This window comes from Salmo trutta, chromosome 36 (assembly GCF_901001165.1).
Source record: "Salmo trutta chromosome 36, fSalTru1.1, whole genome shotgun sequence".
NCBI classification, from domain to species: domain Eukaryota; kingdom Metazoa; phylum Chordata; class Actinopteri; order Salmoniformes; family Salmonidae; genus Salmo; species Salmo trutta.
In genome coordinates, this window is record NC_042992.1 from 6,009,099 (window position 1) to 6,033,437 (window position 24,339).

At 41.9% G+C, this 24,339-nt stretch overlaps 1 protein-coding gene across 2 annotated transcripts in view; it reads left to right on the forward strand.

Moving 5' to 3' along the window:
* Positions 1-9,577: 9,577 nt before the first annotated feature.
* The window catches only part of LOC115176313 (KH domain-containing, RNA-binding, signal transduction-associated protein 1), a 24,302-nt gene continuing 9,540 nt past the window's right edge, over positions 9,578-24,339 (forward strand). For both annotated transcript variants that reach the window (XM_029736256.1, XM_029736257.1), the window contains exons 1-5: positions 9,578-9,921; positions 12,561-12,685; positions 16,039-16,155; positions 16,407-16,553; positions 24,111-24,262. In XM_029736256.1, the coding sequence (XP_029592116.1) occupies positions 9,825-9,921; positions 12,561-12,685; positions 16,039-16,155; positions 16,407-16,553; positions 24,111-24,262 (638 nt within the window). In that variant the 5' untranslated portion in view covers positions 9,578-9,824. The remainder of the gene's footprint in view (positions 9,922-12,560; positions 12,686-16,038; positions 16,156-16,406; positions 16,554-24,110; positions 24,263-24,339) is intronic.

Sequence of the window (24,339 nt, forward strand, 5' to 3'; positions counted from 1 at the left end):
ACAACTACCTTTTTTTGCCAAAGCAGAAATGCTGCATTTTTTTTGGGGGGGGGGGGGGGGGGTAGGGTTTGTGCTACAGACATCTATTTCAGTCCACTAATACTAGTAAAGGCCCAGGGCACTACTTTTATAAAAAATATATATTTATTTAAAAAATATATACAGTATATATATTTGTTTAATTCTGAATTTTCAGGAGTGCAGCACCCTCATCACCTCTACTTCCTGCGGCTATGGACTGAAGGCAAAGGGACTGAAAGGGAGTGAACAAGTGCAGACTGAAGGCAAAGGAGTGAGTTATCGTATATGGAACTGCACGCACTTGCCAAGAAAAAGTAAATCCTTCTTTTATGAGCCAATTGTTATTCATTTGACACAGCATCCATTTTGTCAATGACAAGAGCAATCAGGACAACCATGCAGCCCCCAGTGCTAACAACATAGGGTGTGTGTCATAATCTTCTCCTTCATTTGAAGATATCTCGAAGTCAGAGTCAGACCAAAATGCAAGCGGGATGCGGATACTCATCTTTTAATGTAAAGAATACACAAAATAAACACGACCGACTTCCGACAGGCCAACAGGCTATACATACAAAAAGACTAGCAGTGTTAGCACAACCACCCACAAACCCAAGTGACAAACATACTCCTATATAGGACTCTCAATCAGAGGCAACTAGAAACACCTGCCTCCAATTGAGAGTCCAGCACCCAAACCTAAACATAGAAAACTTAAACTAGACAGAATGCAGAAATACAACCTAGAACATACTAACCTAGAACATACACCTAAAACCCAGGAACAACTAAATCAAACACCCCTCTACAATACACACAAAACCACCACCATACAAAACAAACATCCCTCTGCCACGTCCTGACCAAAATACTAAACAACTACTCCCTCTGCTGGTCAGGCTGTGACAGTGTGTCCCAAATGGCAGGGGCTCTGGTCAAAAGTAGTGCACTTCATAGGGAATAGGGTGCCATTTGGGATGTATCCATGGTAATTGTCAGAGATAGATCAGCTTGAGTGCTGAGAGTTAAAGAGGGGACGTAAACGCCACAACCTCCCATAAGCATTCACCAAATATTACCTTTCATTTATTTAAAATGGATTCATGCTCGGGTACACACAGGGGGTTGATGGTAATAGTTTTCACTCCAGGAGAGGATTGACGAATCACTGTTCAGTGTTTATTCACGTTGACTCTTACTGCCTGCTACAACCACATTTTAATCCCAGACTCTAACCTCAACCCTTATCACAACACATTAAATCTTGTCGTGTTCAGCTAAGTCAAGCTTTCCTCCACTTGTATTGCCTTATCTCTGGCACCAGCTTCATTGGGTAAATGAGTACTAATGGAATACTGGTATCCTGCAGCTGGGTTGTATTCATTAGGAACCCAACGGAAGAAACCAGAATGAAACAGGGAGGGACCACCTGGACTCATTTTTGTTTTTTTTCCGTTGCACAACATTTTGAAACGTTTTGCTACTGTGTGCCCTAATGAACCCTGATGGTCCCCATTGGTGATTCACTAGTGGATCACACACAGAGGCTATAGGCTACTGACACAGCTAACGATTGATCGATGTCTACAAATACAGTTTAGTGAGCTTGAGGAACACGTGAAAGCTATTAGGTGGGTCACAAGTCACAACAATGTTAAACCATAACCTCTCACTGATCCATAGAGCCATTAATGGGACGTAATGACGGCTTCGACCACAGAGGGGCAGCATAGATCCTAAAATGAATTGTTTGGAGGCTTCCGGGTCACATCCCCAGTCATACAGTAACCTCCCTTGACATCAAGCCAGAGTTGGAATACTGGCAGCGCTCAGGTATGTTTGATATTTCCATTACTTAGGTCCAAAAGTATTTGGACAGTGACACATTTTTTGGTTGTTTTGGCTATGTACTCCAGCACTTTGGATTTAAAGAGATAAAGTACAGACCGTAATCTTTAGTTTGAGGGTATTTTCATCCATATCGGGTGAACCGTTGAGAAATTACAGCCGTTTTAAAACATTGTCCACACATTTTAGGGCACCAAAAGTATATGGAAAAATTACAGGAGTCAAAGTACTCAAACATTTAGTATTTGTCAAATATTCGGAAGCATGCAATGACTACATCAAGCTTGTGACAAGCTTGTGACTCTACAAACTCAAACATTTAATATTTGTCGAATATTCGGAAGCATGCAATGACTACATCAAGCTTGTGACTCTACAAACTGTATGCATTTACAATTTGTTTTGGTTGTGTTTCAGATTATTTTGTGCCCACTAGAAATTAATGTTAAATAATATATTGCATCATTTTGGAGTCACTTTTATTGTAAATAAATAAGATTATAATATGTGTCACGCCTTGATCTGTTGCACCTGTCCTTGTGATTGTCTTCACCTCCCTCCAGGTGTGGCCCATCTGCCCCATTATCCCTTGTGTATTTAATACCTGTGTTCTCTGTTTGTCGGTTGCCAGTTCGTCTTGTCTTGTCAAGCTTACCCACGTGTTTTCCTAGTCTCAGTTTTTTCCTAGTCCTCCCAGTTTTGGTCTGTTGCTTGCCCCTTGGACTATTAAACATGTCTGCATTTGGCTCTTACCTGAAACCTGATAATATGTTTTTAAACACTACTACATTAATGGGGATGCTACTTTGATTACGGATAATTATGAATTAAACATGAATAATGATCAGTGAGAAATATCATATACCCCCAAAATACTAACCTCCCCTGTTATTGGTAATGGTCAGAGGAAAGCATATCTTGAGGGTAATCTTAAATAAATTGTGAATAATTATGAGTGAGAAAGTTACATATGTTAATTTATTTACTTATTTTTAACTGTTTGTTTTGCCAAAATCTTATTTGTTGTGTCAGGTTAAGGTTTATTTTATTTTCAAATATCAGTTTTTGGTGGGACAGGTGGGACAAACACCAACTTAAATATGACCTCCAATTAGACTTTCTCACTCATAATTATTCACAATTTATTTAGGATTACCCGTAATCATGGTAGCATCCACATTCATGTAGAAGTGTTTCAGAAACATATTCAATTCTTATTTACAATAAAAGTGACCTTACAATTAACCTAATTTATTTTATTTTGGGCAAAAAGAAGATCTGAAACACAACCAAAACAAACTGAAAACGCATCCAACAAGTTTGTAGAGTCACGAGCTTGATCTTGTCATTGTGTGCTAGGAATATGGTATAAATATTAAATGTTTAAGTACTTTAATACTCATAAACTCAGCAAAAAAAGAAATGTCCTCTCACTGTCAACTGCATTTATTTTCAGCAAACTTAACATTTGTAAATATTTCTATGAACATTACAAGATTCAACAACTGAGAAATAAACTGAACAAGTTCCACAGACATGTGACTAACAGAAATGGAATAATATGTCCCTGAACAAAAGGGGGTCAAAATCAAAAGTAACAGTCAGTATCTGGTGTGGCCACCAGCTGCATTAAGTACTGCAGTGCATCTCCTCCTCATGGACTGCACCAGATTTGCCAGTTCTTGCTGTGAGATGTTACCCCACTCTTCCACCAAGGCACCTGCAAGTTCCCGGACATTTCTGGGAGGATTGTCCCTAGCCCTCACCCTCCGATCCAACAGGTCCCAGACGTGTTCAATGAGATTGAGATCCGGGGATCTTCGCTGGCCATGGCAGAACACTGACATTCCTGTCTTGCAGGAAATCACGCACAGAACGAGCAGTATGGCTGGTGGCATTGTCATGCTGGAGGGTCATGTCAGGATAAGCCTGCAAGAATGGTACCACATGAGGGAGGAGGATGTCTTGCCTGTAATGCACAGAGTTGAGATTAACTGCAATGACAACAAGCTCAGTTCGATGATGCTGTGACATACCGCCCCAGACCACGATAGACCCTCCACCTCCAAATCAATCCCACTCTAGAGTACAGGTCTCGGTGTAACGCTCATTCCTTTGACGATAAACCCAAATCCGGTGAGACAAAACCATGACTCGTCAGTGAAGAGCACTTTTTGCCAGTCCTGTCTGGTCCAGCAACGGTGGGTTTGTGCCCATAGGCGACATTGTTGCCGGTGATGTCTGGTGAGGACCTGCCTTACAACAGGCCTACAAGCCCTCAGTCCAGCTTCTCTCAGCCTATTGCGGACAGTCTGAGCACTGATGGAGGGATTGTGCATTCCTGGTGTAACTCAGGCAGTTGTTGTTGCCATCCTGTACCTGTCTCGCAGGTGTGATGTTCGGATGTACCGATCCTGTGCAGGTGTTGTTACATGTGGTCTGCCACAGCGAGGACGATCAGCTGTCCGTCCTTTCTCCCTGTAGCGCTGTCTTAGGCGTCTCACAGTACAGGCATTGCAATTTATTGCCCTGGCCACATCTGCAGTCCTCATGCCTTGCAGCATGCCTAAGGCACGTTCACGCAGATGAGCAGGGACCCTGAGCATCTTATTTTGGTGTTTTTCAGAGTCAGTAGAAAGGCCTCTTTAGTGTCCTAAGTTTTCATAACTGTGACCTTAATTTTTTACCATCTGTAAGTTGTTAGTGTCTTAACGACCGTTCCACAGGTGCATGTTCATTAATTGTTTATGGTTCATAGAACAGGTGCATGTTCATTAATTGTTTATGCTTCATAGAACAAGCATGGGAAACAGTGTTTAAACCCTTTACAATGAAGATCTGTGAATTTATTTTGATTTTTACAAATTATCTGAAAGACAGGGACATTTCTTTTTTGCTGAGTTTTTAAGTGAATTTTTTCCAATGCTTTCGGTCCCCTAAAATGGGGGGACTATGTACAAAAAGTGCTGTAATATCTAAACGGTTCACCTGATATGGAAGAAAATACTCTCAAAGTAAAGCTGATAGTCTGCACTTTAACCTCATAGTCTTTGTATAATTTCAAATCCAAAGTGCTGGAGCCAAAACAACCAAAAATGTGACACTGCCCCAATACTTTTGTCACGCCCTTATCTGTTTCCCCTGTCCTTGTGATTTTCTCCACCACCCCATGGTGTCGTTTATTTTCTCCAGAGTATTTATCCCTGTGTTTCATGTCTCTCTGTGCCAGTTCGTCTTGTATGTTTCCAAGTCAACCAGTGTTTTTCCTGTTCTCCTGCTTTTTGCATTCTCCTTTTTCTAGTCCTCCCGGTTTTGACCCTTGCCTGTTTCTGGACTCTGTACCCGCCTGCCTGACCATTCTGCCTGCCTTGACCACGAGCCTATCTGCCACTCTGGACTCTGATCTGGTTTTGACCTTTTTGCCTGTCCACGACCATTCTCTTGTCTATTCCCTTTGGATTAATAAACATTGTAAGACTCCAACCATCTTGCTCCTGTATCTGCATTTGGGTCTCGCCTTGTGCCCTGATAACTTTTGGACATCACTGTAGCAGGGGCATATTCAGATCATTCAGATAGAAGAAGTGTATTGAGAGCCGAATACGGAAACTTGTCAGCTGCTCGGCCTACATAAGAGTTATATCTACTTCACTTTTACTGACTTTATTGACAGAGACAGTATCATGTACACGTTTAAAATCTAGTGGTTCAACATACTATTATGATATTCTGGCTGCTTCCACGCCAATCCATCAATAACCCTATACGAGAGAGAGAGAGAGAGAGAAAGAGAGAATTGTTCCAGAAATTGTTCTGAGCGAGAGAAATATCTCAAATGTTCTAAATGTTGCAACACACCGCAAGGCACTCAGAGCCCTATATATCAATGTTTGGCCTTTGCTGAACCGATGAGTTAAATCCATTCTGAGAACGCAGAGCTGCACTTACATCGATATCTGGGCGCAACATGGGAAGCGCGCAACAACATTCGAAACCCCAGTGGCGACCAGTGGCAGAGCCCCACCTGTTTTGAGCCCCACATTTTTAGCAAAAAAATATGCAAAAAGAAAATATATAAAACATTTTTTTGGGGGGGGGGGCTTGTCTGTTTTGCATGTTTTTTTGGCATTAATACCTGTCACGTATAAGTTTGCAAACAGTGTAAAAATTAATATATACTGCTCAAAAAAATAAAGGGAAAACTTAAACAACGCATCCTAGATCTGAATGAAAGAAATAATCTTATTAAATACTTTTTTCTTTACATAGTTGAATGTGCTAACAACAAATCACACAAAAATAATCAATAGAAATCCAATTTATCAACCCATGGAGGTCTGGATTTGGAGTCACACTCAAAATTAAAGTGGAAAACCACACTACAGGCTGATCCAACTTTGATGTAATGTCCTTAAAACAAGTCAAAATGAGGCTCAGTGGTGTGTGTGTGTGGCCTCCACGTGCCTGTATGACCTCCCTACAACGCCTGGGCATGCTCCTGATGAGGTGGCGGATGGTCTCCTGAGTGATCTCCTCCCAGACCTGGACTAAAGCATCCGCCAACTCCTGGACAGTCTGTGGTGCAACGTGGCGTTGGTGGATGGAGCGAGACATGATGTCCCAGATGTGCTCAATTTGATTCAGGTCTGGGGAACGGGCGGGCCAGTCCATAGCATCAATGCCTTCCTCTTGCAGGAACTGCTGACACACTCCAGCCACATGAGGTCTAGCATTGTCTTGCATTAGGAGGAACCGCACCAGCATATGAGACCTTTGCCTCAACCATGTTCAAATTATAGACTTGTGTTGAATTCCAGAGACTAGGGGTCTGAGGATCTCATCTCGGTACCTAATGGCAGTCAGGCTACCTCTGGCGAGCACATGGAGGGCTGTGCGGCCCCCCAAAGAAATGCCACCCCACACCATGACTGACCCACCACCAAACCGGTCATGCTGGAGGATGTTGCAGGCAGCAGAATGTTCTCCACGGCGTCTCCAGACTCTGTCACGTCTGTCACGTGCTCAGTGTGAACCTGCTTTCATCTGTGAAGCGCACAGGGCGCCAGTGGCGAATTTGCCAATCTTGGTGTTCTCTGGCAAATGCCAAACGCCCTGCACGGTGTTGGGCTGTAAGCACAACCCCCACCTGTGGACGTCGGGCCCTCATACCACCCTCATGGAGTCTGTTTCTGACCGTTTGAGCAGACACATGCACATTTGTGGCCTGCTGGAGGTCATTTTGCAGGGCTCTGGCAGTGCTCCTCCTGCTCCTCCTTGCACAAAGGCAGAGGTAGCGGTCCTGCTGCTGGGTTGTTGCCCTCCTACGGCCTCCTCCACGTCTCCTAATGTACTGACCTGTCTCCTGGTAGCGCCTCCATGCTCTGGACACTACGCTGACAGACACAGCAAACCTTCTTGCCACAGCTCGCATTGATGTGCCATCCTGGATGAGCTGCACTACCTGAGCCACTTGTGTGGGTTGTAGACTCCGTCTCATGCTACCACTAGAGTGAAAGCACCGCCAGCATTCAAAAGTGACCAAAACATCAGCCAGGAAGCATAGGAACTGAGAAGTGGTCTGTGGTCCCCACCTGCAGAACCACTCCTTTATTGGGGGTGTCTTGCTAATTGCCTATAATTTCCACCTGTTGTCTATTCCATTTGCACAACAGCATGTGAAATGTATTGTCAATCAGTGTTGCTTCCTAAGTGGACAGTTTGATTTCACAGAAGTGTGATTGACTTGGAGTTACATTGTGTTGTTTAAGTGTTCCCTTTATTTTTTTTGAGCAGTGTATTAATAAAATAATATAGTCTCTTTTTTGTTTTCTTGAGTAAGGCAGCAACCAAAATGCAGGTGTTTCAGCCTGCCTCAGTGCTTTCTGTGGTGGTGGGGAAAGCCAGCAGAAAATATGGAGCGCTGCGCCGTGATTGGCTCAGTGTTCTGTCACTCATGGGGACATTTACGTCATGTCTAAGGGAAGAGCTAGAAAATTCTAGCCCCTTGGGTGCTGCTATAGAGTTACATTAGAAGTGTCCATCCAAGAAGGCTCAAGGTCATTGGCCACAGATAAAATTATGTCAAATCACGTATGTACAGTAGCTTTGATTAGACAGATCATGTCAACATCATACTTTCATAATCTTAGCTAGTAGTCATCATCATGAATCAAGTCGACAATCTACTGGCGAATCCTTTTTAAATCCTTGTCATATGAAGAGAAATAATGAAGAGAAATTATAGATAAAAACGTATTGGTGCTTGATCAAACATTGGACATAAACATTACAAAACAATTTGGAAATCGCAAATTCAACAGTGATTGGTTTGGAAGGAATCAGTGACAGCGGCTAACTACAAGCATCGCAAAGCAATCACTAGCCTGCTATTCAGTGGAGTGGCGGTGTGGTCCCAAATCTGGATTTAAGGGGTTCTTTTCCAAGTTTAAAATGATAAACATTCAACATTGGCCATGCTGTCAATGAAGCATGATTTGTGCCGCGCTCACAACAACTGTTTACTTTGAACTGCGAAAACGTGACTTCAGTGAGTTCAAGACAACTGGGAAGTCGGGAATAAACGAGCTACGACTGGGAAAATACGTATTGAACGGTCATCCAACTGGGAATTGTAAATCCGGCCTATTTCTAGAGCTAAGACCTGAAGATCAAGGCCGTCATCATGATTCGACCTTGTTTTTTTTCCAGTTGTCTCGAAAGCGCCATAAATCCAGAGAATGCCAGACTTTGATGACAAAACTTGCCCACGAAGGACCACCCTGCCAATTTCCTGTTCAAGTGAGCACAGCACAACAAGGTGAGTCCAAAAATGTCTTGTATGTTGCTGCATAAATGATGTAATATGCCAGGGAGATATGTATACTGTAGCTAAGAAAGTAATACTAACTGTATGTTGTGTAGTAAGATGTTAGTAGCCCATGTGCCTCATCCTAATAATTTGGTCTATTTACCTCTCTTAATTTTGCCTACTGTTCTGAATTGGTGGTGCACATATAGTCTATAGCCTGTTTAAGAGACATGTAATCACCAAATATTGTAAGAGCTGTCATTGTCTGCTTATATGCCCCTTTTATTTATCCTACAGTTCGGACTTGGTGTACAGGGAGAATACTGTAAGAACGGCCCATGTTCTGATTTCTGTCGCTGTACATTTCAAAAGTGCTAAACAAATAGTTATATTGACTATGTCCATCCTAGCTCGCTCAATAATGTCTTAATCAAAATTATGGATTGCCTCTTATCCGCTTGTTGTCCCATTGTGCCATAGTTTGTATATTTCAATTGTCATTAGAAACCACGTTTCTTTAAGCAAGTCAGCCATATCAGCTATGTTTTTTTAAAGGCAGTAAATGAGGCTGAATGAACTGTTTCGCTGCCAGACAAGGTTCTGCTGATAACCAGGTGTAGCGGTGGTGAGATGTTGGGACTGCTGTTGGTACAGCTTTATGTATGCCGTTTGTGGGCACCGTTTGTCACCGTTATCGTGCAACTAATGTAATGTATTGTTTAGTGCTGTGTTGTGTAGTGGATTTTCTGGCATGCACACCACTTTTTTTTGTTGCCCCACCAAGATTTATCTGCTAAAATCGCCACTGGGTGGCGCCAAAGCAGCGGGCAGTAAACCTATCTCACTGAGCTCACTTCCGTTTATTCTATATTCGACAGTCGCATGCATCCGTCTCCATTTTCAACAGGCAAAGCGCCGCGGCAGGAGCACCCAGCCGCCCTCGTCAGCAGCCGTGCGGTAGCAGCGACAGCTCGACATGCGAAGCAGCGAAATTCATCTACACGAATAAGTGGATATTTACGCACTGATTACGTAACTTTACTGGACTATTTATTCTACTGTTGTTGTTTGTTTTTTTTATCCACCCGAAGTTTATTTTTAATTTTTAATTGCACAAATCGCATTTGTAACTGATTTCCAACTCAAAATGGAGAATCAAGAAGGAAAATACCTCCCGGAGCTCCTGGCGGAGAAAGACAGTCTGGACGTGTCATTTACGCACGCGATGAAACTTTTATCCGCAGGTAAAAAAACAAATGTCATTGGCAACATTTTCCCGTGTCCTTCGTTCAAAAGGATGTATATTTTATGGATTGCGTTAAGTTTTTTGTTGTTGCTATGTACGTTTTGAAAAGGACGCACCTTGGCTGGATTGTGTGCACCAAACGGGACGCGTATAGCGGGTCTGTAAAATCCCGCAAACAATAAATCCTTTCATAGCCTGGCTCCGACCCGTCACCACACCGCAGTTAGGCTACAATGTGATCTAGACACGGTTTTAATCAAACGTTGGAAACAAATGGTTGAATGGAGTCATTCCTAGTCGAGTTTGCGAACTTCCCATCTTCTGAAATATCGAAGTCACTTGAAAATGCGCAAGAATTAGCCTAACAGAAATCCTACTTTCAAAGCTGCAGCCCCCCTCTGTACATGGACATAATGGGCTTTCTATTGCCTATGTCCGCAATCCCGAGAGAGGGTATGATAGGATGCTCTCCGGTCTTTTTGTCTGGCAGATACAGTACAGCCCTTTATTGTGTGTGTGTGTGTGTGGGGGGGGGGGATATAGTAGGTCACAGCAAATCACTATCACCAAAACTGAAAAGTGTGTTTGCTGTTCTCTGGTTGGTAGTGTTAACCCCCCAAAAATATATAGTTTATTTTGGATAGAGAGAATGATATGCAGAGCTGGATATAGGTGACTTTGATATGTGTATAATCACATGTCAACGCTTACCAGTTATGGTAGTTTATTTTGAGTAGCCTACTATTGAAACGAAAGTTGTTGAGCGTGGAAAAAAAGACAACTAGTTTTGTAACAGCTTTAATTTGATACATTATAACTTGTGTGTCGATAGGTTGACACGTTGTAACTGCGTGTGTAACAGTATTTGTATCGCCACTGTAAGAATGTATGGTAGGGTTTGTCTCCAAAAACACGTATCCTATTCCTATTCGGCCAGTGATAGACGCTATGTGTTTATGGCCCGGTTTCCCGGACACATTTTATGTCTGGTCCTGGACCAAAAAAAACGACGTTCAATGGAGAATCCACATTGAAATTACAGTAGGTTTTAGTCCAGGCCTGCGCTTAATTGGTGTCTTGGAATCCTGCCCTTTTCTGTTTAGTCAGATGATGAAAATATTACAGACAAGATGTTAAAAGGCTTTTGTCTGGAGAAACACAGCAGTGAGTTGTTAAACGTTTCCTGAAAGACGTATAGCCTCGACTTCCAGCTGGATCTGACACACTTTTTTCCATGATGAAATATGTATTTTCTTCCATAGGTCCTTTCCACCCATGTGTTTCGCATTATAAACCAGACCTTCTGGAATTCAAATCTAGCACGGTACTGTAGCCTACCATTTGATGGGGGTGTGGAGGTAGTTTCATAGATGTTGTGTAGCCGGATGGCCTGAATTGTGAGAGAAAAGATGTTAGTCAGTGTTTCCTAAATTGTGTGTGTTGTTGGGACCCTATCAATACTATTCAGTGTCTTTTGAGATCACACATGAAGGCATGATTTCTTCATTGCTGCTAGATAAATGGAGATACTGTGTGGCAGTGAATCACAATGCAAAAAAAATGTGTTTAAAAAAAAGACTTGGAAATGGCAGGTTAAATCAGCCTGATGTGGTGTCTGATGGTATTGACCTTGCTAAAGATAATCTGTCGTGAGCTCATCCTAAAGACCCAGACTGGGACCCCGCTGTGACTTTGTCCGTGACCTTTTTAAATGTCAACCAAAGCTGTCTGAACGATGGGCTATACATGCCTACTATACAGACGTGTATGTACAGGCGTGTAAAACAGGGTTGCATAGGTTAGCTACTGTATGTCTCACCGTGGCTGTGTACCTCGTGGAACCTTTTTATCCAGTACTGCTAATCATTCAGATTGTAGTGCTAGATATGTCTAGCATGCTACAGAGCCTGTAGATGACTGTAGTGGTGTGTGACTGGCTGGTTAAATAACTACAGAACGATAGATGCATAGTGGCACAGTTCAATGTGTGTGTGTTGTGTGTGTGTGTGTGTGTGTGTGGAGCACAGCAGCTACCCAGGCACCGCTGCTAGCAGACCTCCTGGCTCCCAGCTGGTAGTGTAGTTGACACGTTTGCATGTGGCATGCTGAGACACTGTCATCGCAGGGAGTGAGGCGATGGTCTGAAATGCCGTTGTACCGTACTATAGACTTAAAGGCTCTTCCGTGGCTCTATGACTTCTAACAAGTCAATGGTCTGGCAATTAAACGTGCAATATGCAGAAATTGCTCTGCCATTTCCTGGTTGCAAAAATGTGACTAGTTTAGATCATTTCAGTTTATTTGACCAAAAAAAAAGCAAGTATAGTGTGTGTGGAGAATCATTGTACCATCTAAACCGCTGTGAAATATATTTTCAATAACCCAAAAATGCTGTATTATCAGCTGTTTGGAGCTGATGTACAAAATCGAAAGTAAAAGTAAGAATAGAGAGCATAGAAATCTCACATAGACTATATCTACAGATCTATTACTCACATTTCTATCTGAATTTGGTCAGGTCGCCCCCCCCAAAAAAACAATGCAGCTTTAATGTTTTCACAGTAATTACATTTAAATGATAACTTGTTATAACATAGTAATATTTCGTGTTTGAATCAATTTAATTCTCCCTTGTAGAAATCGAGAGAATCCAGAAAGGTGAGCCCAAGAAGGAAGGAGGAGACACGTACCTGGACCTTTTCACCGTCAAGAATATCAAACTGAAGGAACGCGTGCTCATACCTGTCAAACAGTATCCGAGGGTAAGCCTTCTACCTCTCCTCCTTTCTCCTTCATTCAGCAGCAGGGCTTGAATTACATGGGTGACTGGGGGAGGTCAAACCAGGTTACAGAGTAAGGGTGTCTAAATGTTGGCCAACTTACTATTGTTCCCCCCCCCCCCCCAAGGTGCTGATTCAAAATGTATCGCGATTCAATACAGTGATTTTATTGCAATTCAATGTTCAAAACATATTGCTCATCATATGTCTGCTGCAGAGGGACAAGAGAGATCCATGAGAAAACCAGTTTTGATCAGTCATGGAAACTAAGGTGCTGAAAACTAATTGTCTCTGTATTTAAATGATGGAGAACAAGCAATAAATGAAAAATACTGGAGTTCTTGGATGCAGATGTAGCCAACTAACGCAAAAAAAATAATATAGCAATATTGTCACAACTATATATCGTCATGTTTATGTTTGACGATATATCGTTATATATGTTTATGTTTGACGATATATCGTCAAACATAACCTCCCAATATGTAACTGTATTAACACCTCCCATCACCAGTAGGCATATGACAAAATATAAGTGTAGTTAAGTGGTTCGCCGAACTAGGCTTCCTTCTGTGATGAGTCATTTTTTTTATCTGAGACGGCAGGCTTGTGTAGGCTTCAAAAGCTCTAGGCTTTAGCTGGGTGGACTGATACATCGATCCGTCACTTATCAAATCACATTTTATTGGTCACATACACGTGTTTAGCAGATGTTATTGCAGGTGTAGTGAAGTGCTTGTGTTGTGTAGCTCTAACAGTGCAGTATTATCTAACAAGTAATGTCTAACAATTTCACAACAATACACACACACAACTCTAAAGTAAAGGAATGGAATTAAGACATTTGGACGAGCAATGCCAGAGCATCATAGTCTATTCTACTGTATCTTAGTCTAAGATGCAGTAGAATAGGTGACTCCACTTAGACCAGAGAGACTTGTCAACTTTCTCTAGACAGGGTTCCTCCAATCAGAGCTTTGATATCTAGAGTAGTTCTGGTTGTATTTGAATAATGTTCACTAATTGGTCAGAGATTCTGGTCACCCAGAGTCCCAGTTCTGAGTCAGTAGCTGATTAGAGAGAGAGAGAGAGAATAATAAGTGTTTTTGGCCATCCAGAGTTATAATTGAATTGCCCTGCTCTCAACAATGTTTTAGGGATTAAAAGAGGTTAACACATTTCAACGTAAAAGGCCCCCCCCCGAAGGACAACGATTATTAATCCATTTCTTGGTCCCTCATTATTTTAAGTATCACTAAAACTCTGTATTTATATGGTGATTACATGGTAGGCAGAACTTTGCACGGGGTGTGTGTGTGACCACGGGGGGTGTGTGTGTGACCACGGGGGGTGTGTGTGTGACCACGGGGGGTGTGTGTGTGACCACGGGGGGTGTGTGGGTCTACAGCCGTTCTACCAGTCTGCGGCACGATTGTTCCATTACAGTTGCTTCATGTTTCAAATGCTTTTGTTGCCCAGTTCCTTACACTATTGAAGATCTGACACATTTGTATTGGGAAAGGCCATATGACCCATAGTGATGTGCGGGTTGATTTATAATCCGCAGTCCCTGTTATACCCGCAGGCGGGTTTAGGGTCATGAAATGTTGTGTGGATGAAGGACGGCTGGGTTGAATAAAGAAAAAAACGATACCTTAAAAAATCCATAAATGTATAATTATTGTGCAAATTTTATATTTATAAGCTACATTAAGGTTTTTCCCCTCCGTTATTTTAGGCTATCTGGCATGGTGCGTAAGCCTAACCTTTAGGTCCTAACTGTACGCGTGCCAAATAGCCTACACGCCAATCGCCAAATACTTTTGGGAACAGGCAGAAAAAGTTATAACGTCAATCCACAGAGGCAAAAAAAAAGGACAATTTCGGTGTTTAATTCAATAAGAGAAAATCTGCGAAATGTAGAGTTATAAATAGAGTAATGTTGGGGAGGTGGTGAAAGAGGATGATAACGGTGCTTTAAATAGTCCTATGACACATCAAAGGAACTGTAGTCTACTGTTCAGATGGATTAAACGGACTCTGAAATCTGGACACTGACTGTAGGTCTATAACCTCTCACATAGACTTAATATTAACTCTTGCAGAATTAAGCGTTTCTTGCCGTACAATGACACACACACCAAATGTAGGCTACATTTTTTTACTCTGTAAACAAGAGTGGAGAAATATTTATTTATTTATATTATTATTTATTTATTTATTTTTTTGGGCCATCGAACCCACAACCCTGGCGTTGCACACACCATGCTCTACCAACTGAGCCTTCCCTGTGTCTCAGTTGGTAGAGCATGGTGTGTGCAACGCCAGGGTTGTGGGTTCGATTCCCACGGGGGACCAGTACAAAAAAAAAAAAAAAAAGAATGCATGAAATGAAAATGAAATGTATGTATTCACTACTGTAAGTCGCTCTGGATAAGAGCGTCTGCTAAATGACTTAAATGTAAATCTTGGGAGAATGCAATTAGTTAGCATCTGTAGAGGTACTGTCTTTTTTAGCATCATTCAAGCTGATAGTATTCTAGGCACATAAAATATGCATCCAAGGAGAACTGAAATCTTATCAGAAACATGTTGGGTTGTTTTCACAGCTTTTGTATTTCCTTACAACCGAGTCAAACTGATGTCATTTGGAAACTTTGCACAGAAAATCTTTCCTATTTATTTATTTATAAAAAAAAAAAACATTTCTGAGTTATTGCATTTTCTCCCCGGTCAATTTAAAAATATCTTCGCTCTGCAAAAGAAGAAGAAATGACAGAGAAATGTATCGATGTTAACTAGATTGAAGCATTCATTCTATCCCTTTATGACATCATTCTGTTGAGCAAGAGTTTATTTAGTCTCCTATAGCGCAACATGAAGAGACGCTGCATCTATCTATTTATAGACAAGTCGACTAAACAAATAGCCTACCAAAATGTCTGGAATTATAAGCAGAAACATCTAATTTAGGCCCCCCAAAAATTGTGAACCCCCTGTCAAAACATTGTGCGCCCCCCTGTCAAAAAGTAATTGCGTCGTCTCTGACTGTAGCCTACAGAGCATGTTCTATATTAGCAGGTTAGGGTCGGGTGTGGCCTCTGATTTCCACTTTATCACATGTATAGTCGGGCAGTTACGTGTGGGTTATTAGCAATTGCGGGTGGGTGCTGGTGACCAAACAGCTGACCCATGCACCACTAATGACCCACACTGAAACACTGTTTTATGCAACAAGTACAGAACACACAGCCATATGCTTCCCTGCACGCTGGTACACAACGAACCATGTAGATATTCTGTGGTCTAAACCTGTCTTGTTTGTCTGTTTCCAGTTCAACTTTGTGGGGAAGATTCTTGGCCCTCAGGGCAACACAATCAAACGCCTTCAGGAAGAGACTGGGGCCAAGATCTCTGTACTGGGCAAAGGTTCCATGAGGGACAAGGCGAAGGTGAATGAGCTGATGTACACTTGGCATGTTACACACACACACCTGGCATGTTACACACACACACACCTGGCATGTTACACACACACACACACACACACACACACACACACACACACACACACACACACACATGCACCTGGCATGTTACACACACACACACACACACACCTGGCATGTTACACACACAGACCCAGACCGAGGTAGCTTGTCTTACTCAATAAGCTCTCTAACTGTCCTGTGTTGTGTTTCAGGAGGAGGGTCTGAGGAAAGGTGGTGAGCCCAAGTACGCACACCTGTCCATGGAGCTGCATGTCTTCATCGAGGTGTTTGCTCCCGTGCCCGAGGCGTATCTACGCATGGCCCACGCTATGGAGGAAGTCAAGAAGTTCCTTTTTCCTGTGAGTGGAATTAGACTCTTAAGTGTGGTGGTTCTGTAAGTTCCAGTGCTTTGTTTGATTGATTTTTTTTGTTATTTTCCTTGTCTGCCCCTAAAAAAATAAAATAAAGGTGCAAGTTGAAACCAAATAAGGTTCTTGAGAGCGATGGTATACGGGAACCATTTTAGTGTCTCTGAAGATCCACAAAATGGGAAGGTTCTATGAAGAACCAATCAAAACCAGTAATGTTTCGGACCTCTAGGACCAGAGTTGCTGTATGGTTTTAAGCCTTATTTGCATATTTCCCAGGGTACCTTTTCAAGTGAATTTTCAAGTTACCATTACCACCATGACTGTGTTTGCTAGTGACAGAGACATGATTGTTGTATTCATTTTTAGTCTTGTGGCCTTCACCAAGTGAGCTCCTAAGTGAATTTGTTGTCATTTAAAATCACAATACATATTTCATAAGGCCTTCTTTTAAAGGGCCTAGTTTACAGGCTGCATCAAACTGCAAATCACATTATACTGGCTTGCGAAGTGATGTGTAATTCCTATTGACATCCACCCAGAGTGGGGATATCCAACATTTGGATTTGTTATTCACCTGCAACATGCATTCAGAATAACTGGCAGGGTATGATTTTAAAATATCACACTACATAAACCGTATAAACTGGAACTAGCTAGAAGTCCAAGTAACAGATTGGAATAGTTTAGAAAAATGCTTTTATTTATGTTTATGGGCTCCCAAGTGGCGCAGCGGTCTAAGACACTGCATCTCAGTGCTAGATGCGTCACTACAGATCCTGGTTCGATTCCAGGCCGTGATTGGGAATCCCATAGGGCGGCACACAATTGGCCCAGCGTCGTCCGGGTTAGGGTTTCATTGTAAAATAAGAATTTGTTCTTAACTTACTTGCCTAGTTAAATAAATAAAACAATATTTGAGAAGCATAAGATTGATTGATTAATTAATGTACCTGCAGAAACAGATATTGAAACAAACACTTCTAAATATCAAACTGCAATAGAGCATGCTGGGAAATATGATGCGTGGTTAAACTCTGGTTATTAACACCAACACTGGGGTTCTTTTTACACCACCTGAGTGTTAATTTAACTCTTAAATCAACACTAGAAACGTTACACTGAAAAATCAACACTAGCTAAGAATGCCCAGTTTGCTGTGTGTTATGAAAGGGACACATCTGCAAGCTTCCATACATTTTCAAGAACCTTTCAGAATTCTGAAGAGCTGTAGATGCCACGTCAAGAACCACACGCTTCACTCAAAGGTTATTTTATCTGGCAAGAGCAGAACCATTTAAGAAACAGTGTACCTTGTCAAGGTCGTGATCAGTTGCATAAACTGTAGTATTTTTATCAGGCAAGTGCAGGTTACTTTTCAAGACATGAAAAAAAAAAGGCAATTTTCTTTATTTGTATGAAATGGTTTTGATACCTAAACAGTTATCAAATGCTATTGATTGGTCTGTTTGAACAGTTTGACACGATACACAAAGCAAGCACCACGTCATTTGATGGACTGACCGACGATGTGTCTGCTTACCTGGAATAACCAGCCTCGATAGGGCAGTGAGCCTGAGCCTATAAACAATCAGCTTAAAAAAGAATTGGGTCACTTTCACCGTGCCAGCAGGGTGCCCCCACATGGCTCTAAATATCCGTAAGCCTCCTGCGATAGAAGAGGAGGGTAGTGCTTCCCAGAGACACTCCAACTGCTGAGTTACACTGGGGCATCTGGGAAATAGTCGGCTTTTAACTGCTTCTCTGGATGCGCATCTATGGCAGCATGAGCGGGATTCTTGAAAATAGAATGGAGCGTAATTTTACACTGTGCAGTGCGAACCTCTCGCGAACGCTGTTTTGCTTACTCCCAGGTTTCATTGAAATTAGCAGGTTACACATACAGGTTGTGAAGGCGTTTGTTCGGCATAGGCCAAGATCATAGCACCGATACTACAAAAAAAAGGGTACCTCTTAATATTTAGAACAATTCTTAGAAACATTTTGCATATAGAGGTTGCTGTTATTCTAAATCTGTTTCTGTGGAGACCTTGAGTAACAGCATTCTGAGAAAATGTCCCCCAGCTCACCTCTGGTGGCCCATTCCTGTTGCATTGGGGACTGCCATGTTGCCGCTAATACTTTGGAAGGATTCCAAGCTGGAGAATTATGGTTGGAATTCTGGAAGCTGATGAACTTGTTTGAATATTGCTATCCTACAGATGTAGGATATTAATTTGATCACCCTGTAGTTGCAGGAAATGTCCTGTACAGAAGGAAATGCAAACTTGTAGTGTATTTGAGGCTTCTAAAGTTTGTAATTTCCACTTGAACATTTCTGACTTAATTTGCCCTAACTAAAAATATATCAACCCCTGCAAAAAGGTCCATGAATGATAATCCACACAATAATTCACATTTCCTCTGGCCGCAGGAATATTTTCCTGCTGTGAGAAACTGGTCAAATGAATATCCTATATCTGTAGCTATTTTGTATTTTGTTGTGACTTTACTTTCATTAATCTGATGACTGTTATTTATCGAATCAAATATGTATAATTGTTACCCAATTTATTTTTTATTTTTTATTTTTTATTCATCATGTACTTATTAACTCATTAGGAATTTGGGGCACCACGAGAGCATTTGTTTAGAGTGACCATGTCCTGAATTAAACTTGAAAGGTACTTACCTATCAGATCCATAAAACAGTGAACGTATTAAAAGTAAGAAATGTATTTACGCCGTTTATCTCTGTCGGAACCAGCCCTCCTTTGGAAGAGTGTTGGTTTGGCCTTTGAGTGGCATGCTTGTTTGTCCAAAAAGGGGTCCCCTCCATTTCCCCATCTTCTTTGTGCTGTTCACTCTGGACGATGGTCCTAGGGTAATGGTTAGCCAGCCGTGTCGGCGGTTCCCGTCGGTGATACGAGTCGGAGAATACGGTGATTTGAGAAGATTAGTAGGATGGGATGGTTTGAATAGTAGTAGTATGGTACCACTTAAATTCGCTTTTCTTGATATCTGACTTAGGACAGCTAATCAGCCATACTGATGATTGTCTGGGAGATGAGCTTCTCGCCTACACCTCATGTTGATATTCAGTGTTCAGGATTCAGACCACTTTACACGCACAGCTGCAACCTGGCAATGTTCTGGTCTAGTATGTTAATACTTAGCTAGTCCTTTTATGCACTCTGGTCGAAAAGGACGGTTCCATCAGGCTGGCACACTCTCTGACCTCACTCGGAGCGTGGCTACTTACTATGCAAAGGTATATGATAGCAAATAATCTCTTATGACTCCTTAAATTACATTCCTATCTTAACAATAATACTTTCATCATTTGGCATATTATATGCACATAGTATTGGATGGAAACTTGACAGATAAAGGGGATATACTTTCCAAGTTACAGTATTTTGGTTTATACCATTTTTAATGGTATCACAAAATAAAAACCAACATGTCATTAGTTTTCTATAACTCCCCACTGACCGTTCCCCACATTCTTATGTTAGAGATATTGTTCCAGTATTCACTTTTGAACGTGTTAGTTTCAGCAGGAAAAGCCTGTTAACAAAGACATTCCTTTTGTTCATACTGGAGGGGGAGAAAGAGTCCCCCTTCTGCTGTAATTGACAACAGGGTGTAAACTGTCAACCCCTCCAGCAGCTCCCTCCTCCAGCTGTCTCACCCCTCTGTGGGTGAGACAGGGTCTGGTTACTCTCATCCATTGCCAAGCTGATCTAACCCATTCTGATCCTCACAAGACAGTCATGACAATTTGTTAAACTGTTGTGGTGTTATTCCTATATGCTGCAGAAGTTGTTTGGTTATTGATATTCTAGCTATGCAGTAATTGCATTCTAGCTATGCAGTAATTGCATATCTTAATTTCCCTGTAAAGAAGATGCAAAAATCATATACAGTACCAGTCAAAAGTCTTGACACCAACTCATTCCAGGGTTTTTCTTTTTGCTATTTTCTACATTGTAGAATAATAGTGAAGACATCAAAACTATGAAATAACACTTATGGAATCATGGAGTAACCAAAAGAGTGTTAAACAAATCAAAATATATTTTATATTTGAGATTCTTCAAATTAGCCACCCTTTGGCTTGATGACTGCCAAGAGTGTGCAAAGCTTTCTCTCAACCAGCTCCGAGGTAGTTACCTGGAATGCATTTCAATTAACAGGTGTGCCTTGCTAAGTTAATTTGTGGAATTTCATTCCTTAATACGTTTGAGCCAATCATTTGTGTTGTGACAAGGTAGGGAGGGTATACAGAAGATAGCCCTACTTGGTATAAGACCAAGTCCATATTATGGCAAGAACAGCTCAAATAAGCAAAGAGAAACAACAGTCCATCATTACTTTAAAATGTTAAGGTTTCTATTTATATTTTATTTAACTAAGCAAGTCAGTTAAGAACAAATTCTTATTTACAATGACGGCCTACGAAAAGGCAAAAGGCCTCCTTCGGGGGCTGGGATTAAAAAATATAACATCAAATTAAAATATAGGACAAAACACACATGACAAGAGAGACACTACACAAAGAGAGACCTAAGACGACAACATAGCATGGCAGCAACACATGACAACACAAAACATGGTATAAACATTATTGGGCATAGACAACAGCACAAAGGGCAAGAAGGTAGAGACAACAATACATCACACGAAGCAGCCACAACTGTCAGTAAGAGTGTCCATGATTGAGTCTTAGAGTGAAGAGATGGAGATAAAACGGTCCAGCTTGAGTGTTTTTTGCAGCTTGATCCAGTCGCAAGTGGCAGCGAACTGAAAAGTGGAGCAACCCAGGGATGTGTGTGCTTTGGGGACCTTTAACAGAATGTCACTGGCAGAACGGGTGTTTGTATGTTGCGGATGAGGGCTGTAGTAGATATCTCAGTCAGGAGGGAGTGAGGCCTAAGAGGGTTTTATAAATAAGCATCAACCAGTGGGTCTTGTGACGGGTGTACAAAAATGACCAGTTTACAGAGTAGTATAGAGTGCAGTGATGTGTCCTATAAGGAGAAAATGGTGCCAAATGGTGACAAATCTGATGGCCGATTTGGTAAAGAACATCTCGCCGCTCTAGGGCCCCCTTACCTACCGATCTATAAAGTATGTCTCTGTAATCTAGCATGGGTAGGATGGTCATCTGAATCAGGGTTAGTTTGGCAGCTGGGGTGAAAGAGGAGCGATTTTGATAGAGGAAACAAAGTCTAAATTTAACCTTAGCCTGCAGCTTTGATATGTGCTAAGAGAAGGACATTGTACCATCTAGCCATACTCCCAAGTACTTGTCATACCTCAAAACCGTCAGAGGTAGTAATCACACCAGTGGGGAGAGGGTCATTCTACTTACCAAACCACATAACCTTGTTCTGAACACCTCCTAAACAAAGGTCAAGGGTTGAGAAAGCTTGTTGGATACTAAGAAAGCTTTGTTGTAAAGCTTTTAACGTCAGTTAATGAGTGTCTGTCTGTCTGTGAAAGTTTCTTCAAGTACAGTTGCAAAAACCATCAAGCACTATGATGAAACTGGCTCTCATGAGGACCGCTACAGGAATGGAAGACCCAAAGTTACTGCTGCTGCAGAAGATAAGTTCATTAGAGTTACCAGCCTCAGGAATTGCAACCCAAATAAATGCTTCATGCAGTTCAAGTAACAGACACATCTCAACATTAACTGTTCAGAGGAGACTGTATGAATCAGGCCTTCATGGTCCAATTGCTGCAAAGAAACCACTACTAAAGGACACCAATAATAAGAAGAGACTTGCTTGGACCAAGAAACATGAGAAATGGACATTACACCGGTGGAAATCTGTCCTTTGATCTGATGAGTCCAAATTTGAGATTTTTGGTTCCAGCCGCCGTGTCTTTGTGAGATGCAGAGTAGGTGGAATTATGATCTCTGCATGTGGTTCCCGCTGTGAAGCATGGAGGAGGAGGTGTGATGGTGTGGGGCTGCATTGCTGGTGACACTGTCAGTGATTTTATTTAGAATTCAAGGCACACATAACCAGCATGGCTACCACAGCATTCTGCAGCGATACACCATCCCATTTGGTTTGCGCTTAGTGGGACTATCTTTTGTTTTTCAACCGGACAATGACCAACAACACACCTCCAGGCTGTGTAAGAATGATTTGACCAAGAAGGAGAGTGATGGAGTGCTGCATCAGATGACCTGGCCTCCACAATCACCTGACCTCAACCCAATTGAGATGGTTTGGGATGAGTTGGACCGCAGAGTGAATGAAAAGCAGCCAACAAGTGCTCAGCATATGTGGGAACTCCTTCAAGACTGTTGGAAAAGCATTCCAGGTGGTTGAGAGAATGCCAAGTGTGTGCAAAGCTGTCATGAAGGCAAAGGGTGGCTACTTTGAAGAATCTCTAATATATTTTTGATTTAACACTTTGCTTACTAAATGATTCCATAGGTGTTGTTTCATAGTTTTTGACGTCTTCATTATTATTCTACAATGTGTAAAATAAAGGAAAAACCCTTGAATGAGTAGGTGTGTCCAAACTTTTGACTGGTACTGTAGGTTAACCTTGTTTGTTTGGTTCATATGGGTCAATGTAAAGCAGTGATTTGGTGTAACAGTGTGATTTTCCAGACAGACTTGTTTAGATTGGAGTGGAGTGCTCAGTATTACACCCGTTAATTATCCCTCTGAAAATGATTCTAGGCTAGCGAGCTTCATTTGTCTAGTTTGAAGTGGTTTGATTTTTCTAAGCTGTGGAAGGCAGTCTGTCTCTCTCCAATGGCCCCCCCCCCAAAAAAACACTCTGTTTAGTCTTCATAATTAGTTAGCTTAGGTAGAAACGATCCAATGTACAGCAAAGTATTAACTGTCTAAATTGTTGAACAAAGGCAATGCCGTGTTGCTCTTGGCCATGGATTAGTACATAATCAGACAAATGGTTGTTTTCTGTGTGTTGTCACTCTAGAGATGAGTAGAGAACAAAAGGGCTCCCTATTCCTTACATAATGCATACAGTACTTTTGACCCAGGGCCCATAGTGCATAGTAGTGGGAACAGTATAAGGATGGTGGCGTTTTGAGACGTGACCTCGGATCGTGGTTCGACCCCCAAAATGACTCTCTGGATAAAGACTGTTTGATGCTTGCTGTGTGAAAGGTTCCCTACTGCAGGAGTATCATTATTTATCTGTTTCAACCTCTCCAATAAACAGAGGGAAAAAATGGAAGATTTATCACTAGAGTACATTCACTAGTTCTTTTACCTTGCCTATGTAGGGACTCGGTGCAGCGTATACACACTTTGCGTGAGAGACACACACACACACACACACTGTTTTTAAAAGGCTTCATGAGACATGCTCTTTATTGCCTGCTGCCTTGCTCTTTTAGTCATTAGAGGAATGGTTTGTATTGAGCGGCTTAGTAATTACCTTTCCTCTCTTCCCTCCTTCCCTATCCTCCTTCTGTCTTTACTACCAACCCTCCTCCTTTCTGTCCTCTTCCTCTCTCTCTCTCTCTCCCTTCTTTCTCTCTCTGTGCAGGACATGATGGATGACATCTGTCAGGAACAGTTCATGGAGATGGGTTATCTGAACGGGGGCCAGGAGCACGGGCCAGGGGCCCCACGAGGTAGAGGCGGACCACCGGGCCCCAGGGGCCGAGGAGGGCCACCGGGACAAACAGGGGCATCCAGGTAACCAGACAGACAGACAGACAGACACAGACAGACAGACACAGACAGACAGACACAGACAGACAGACACAGACAGA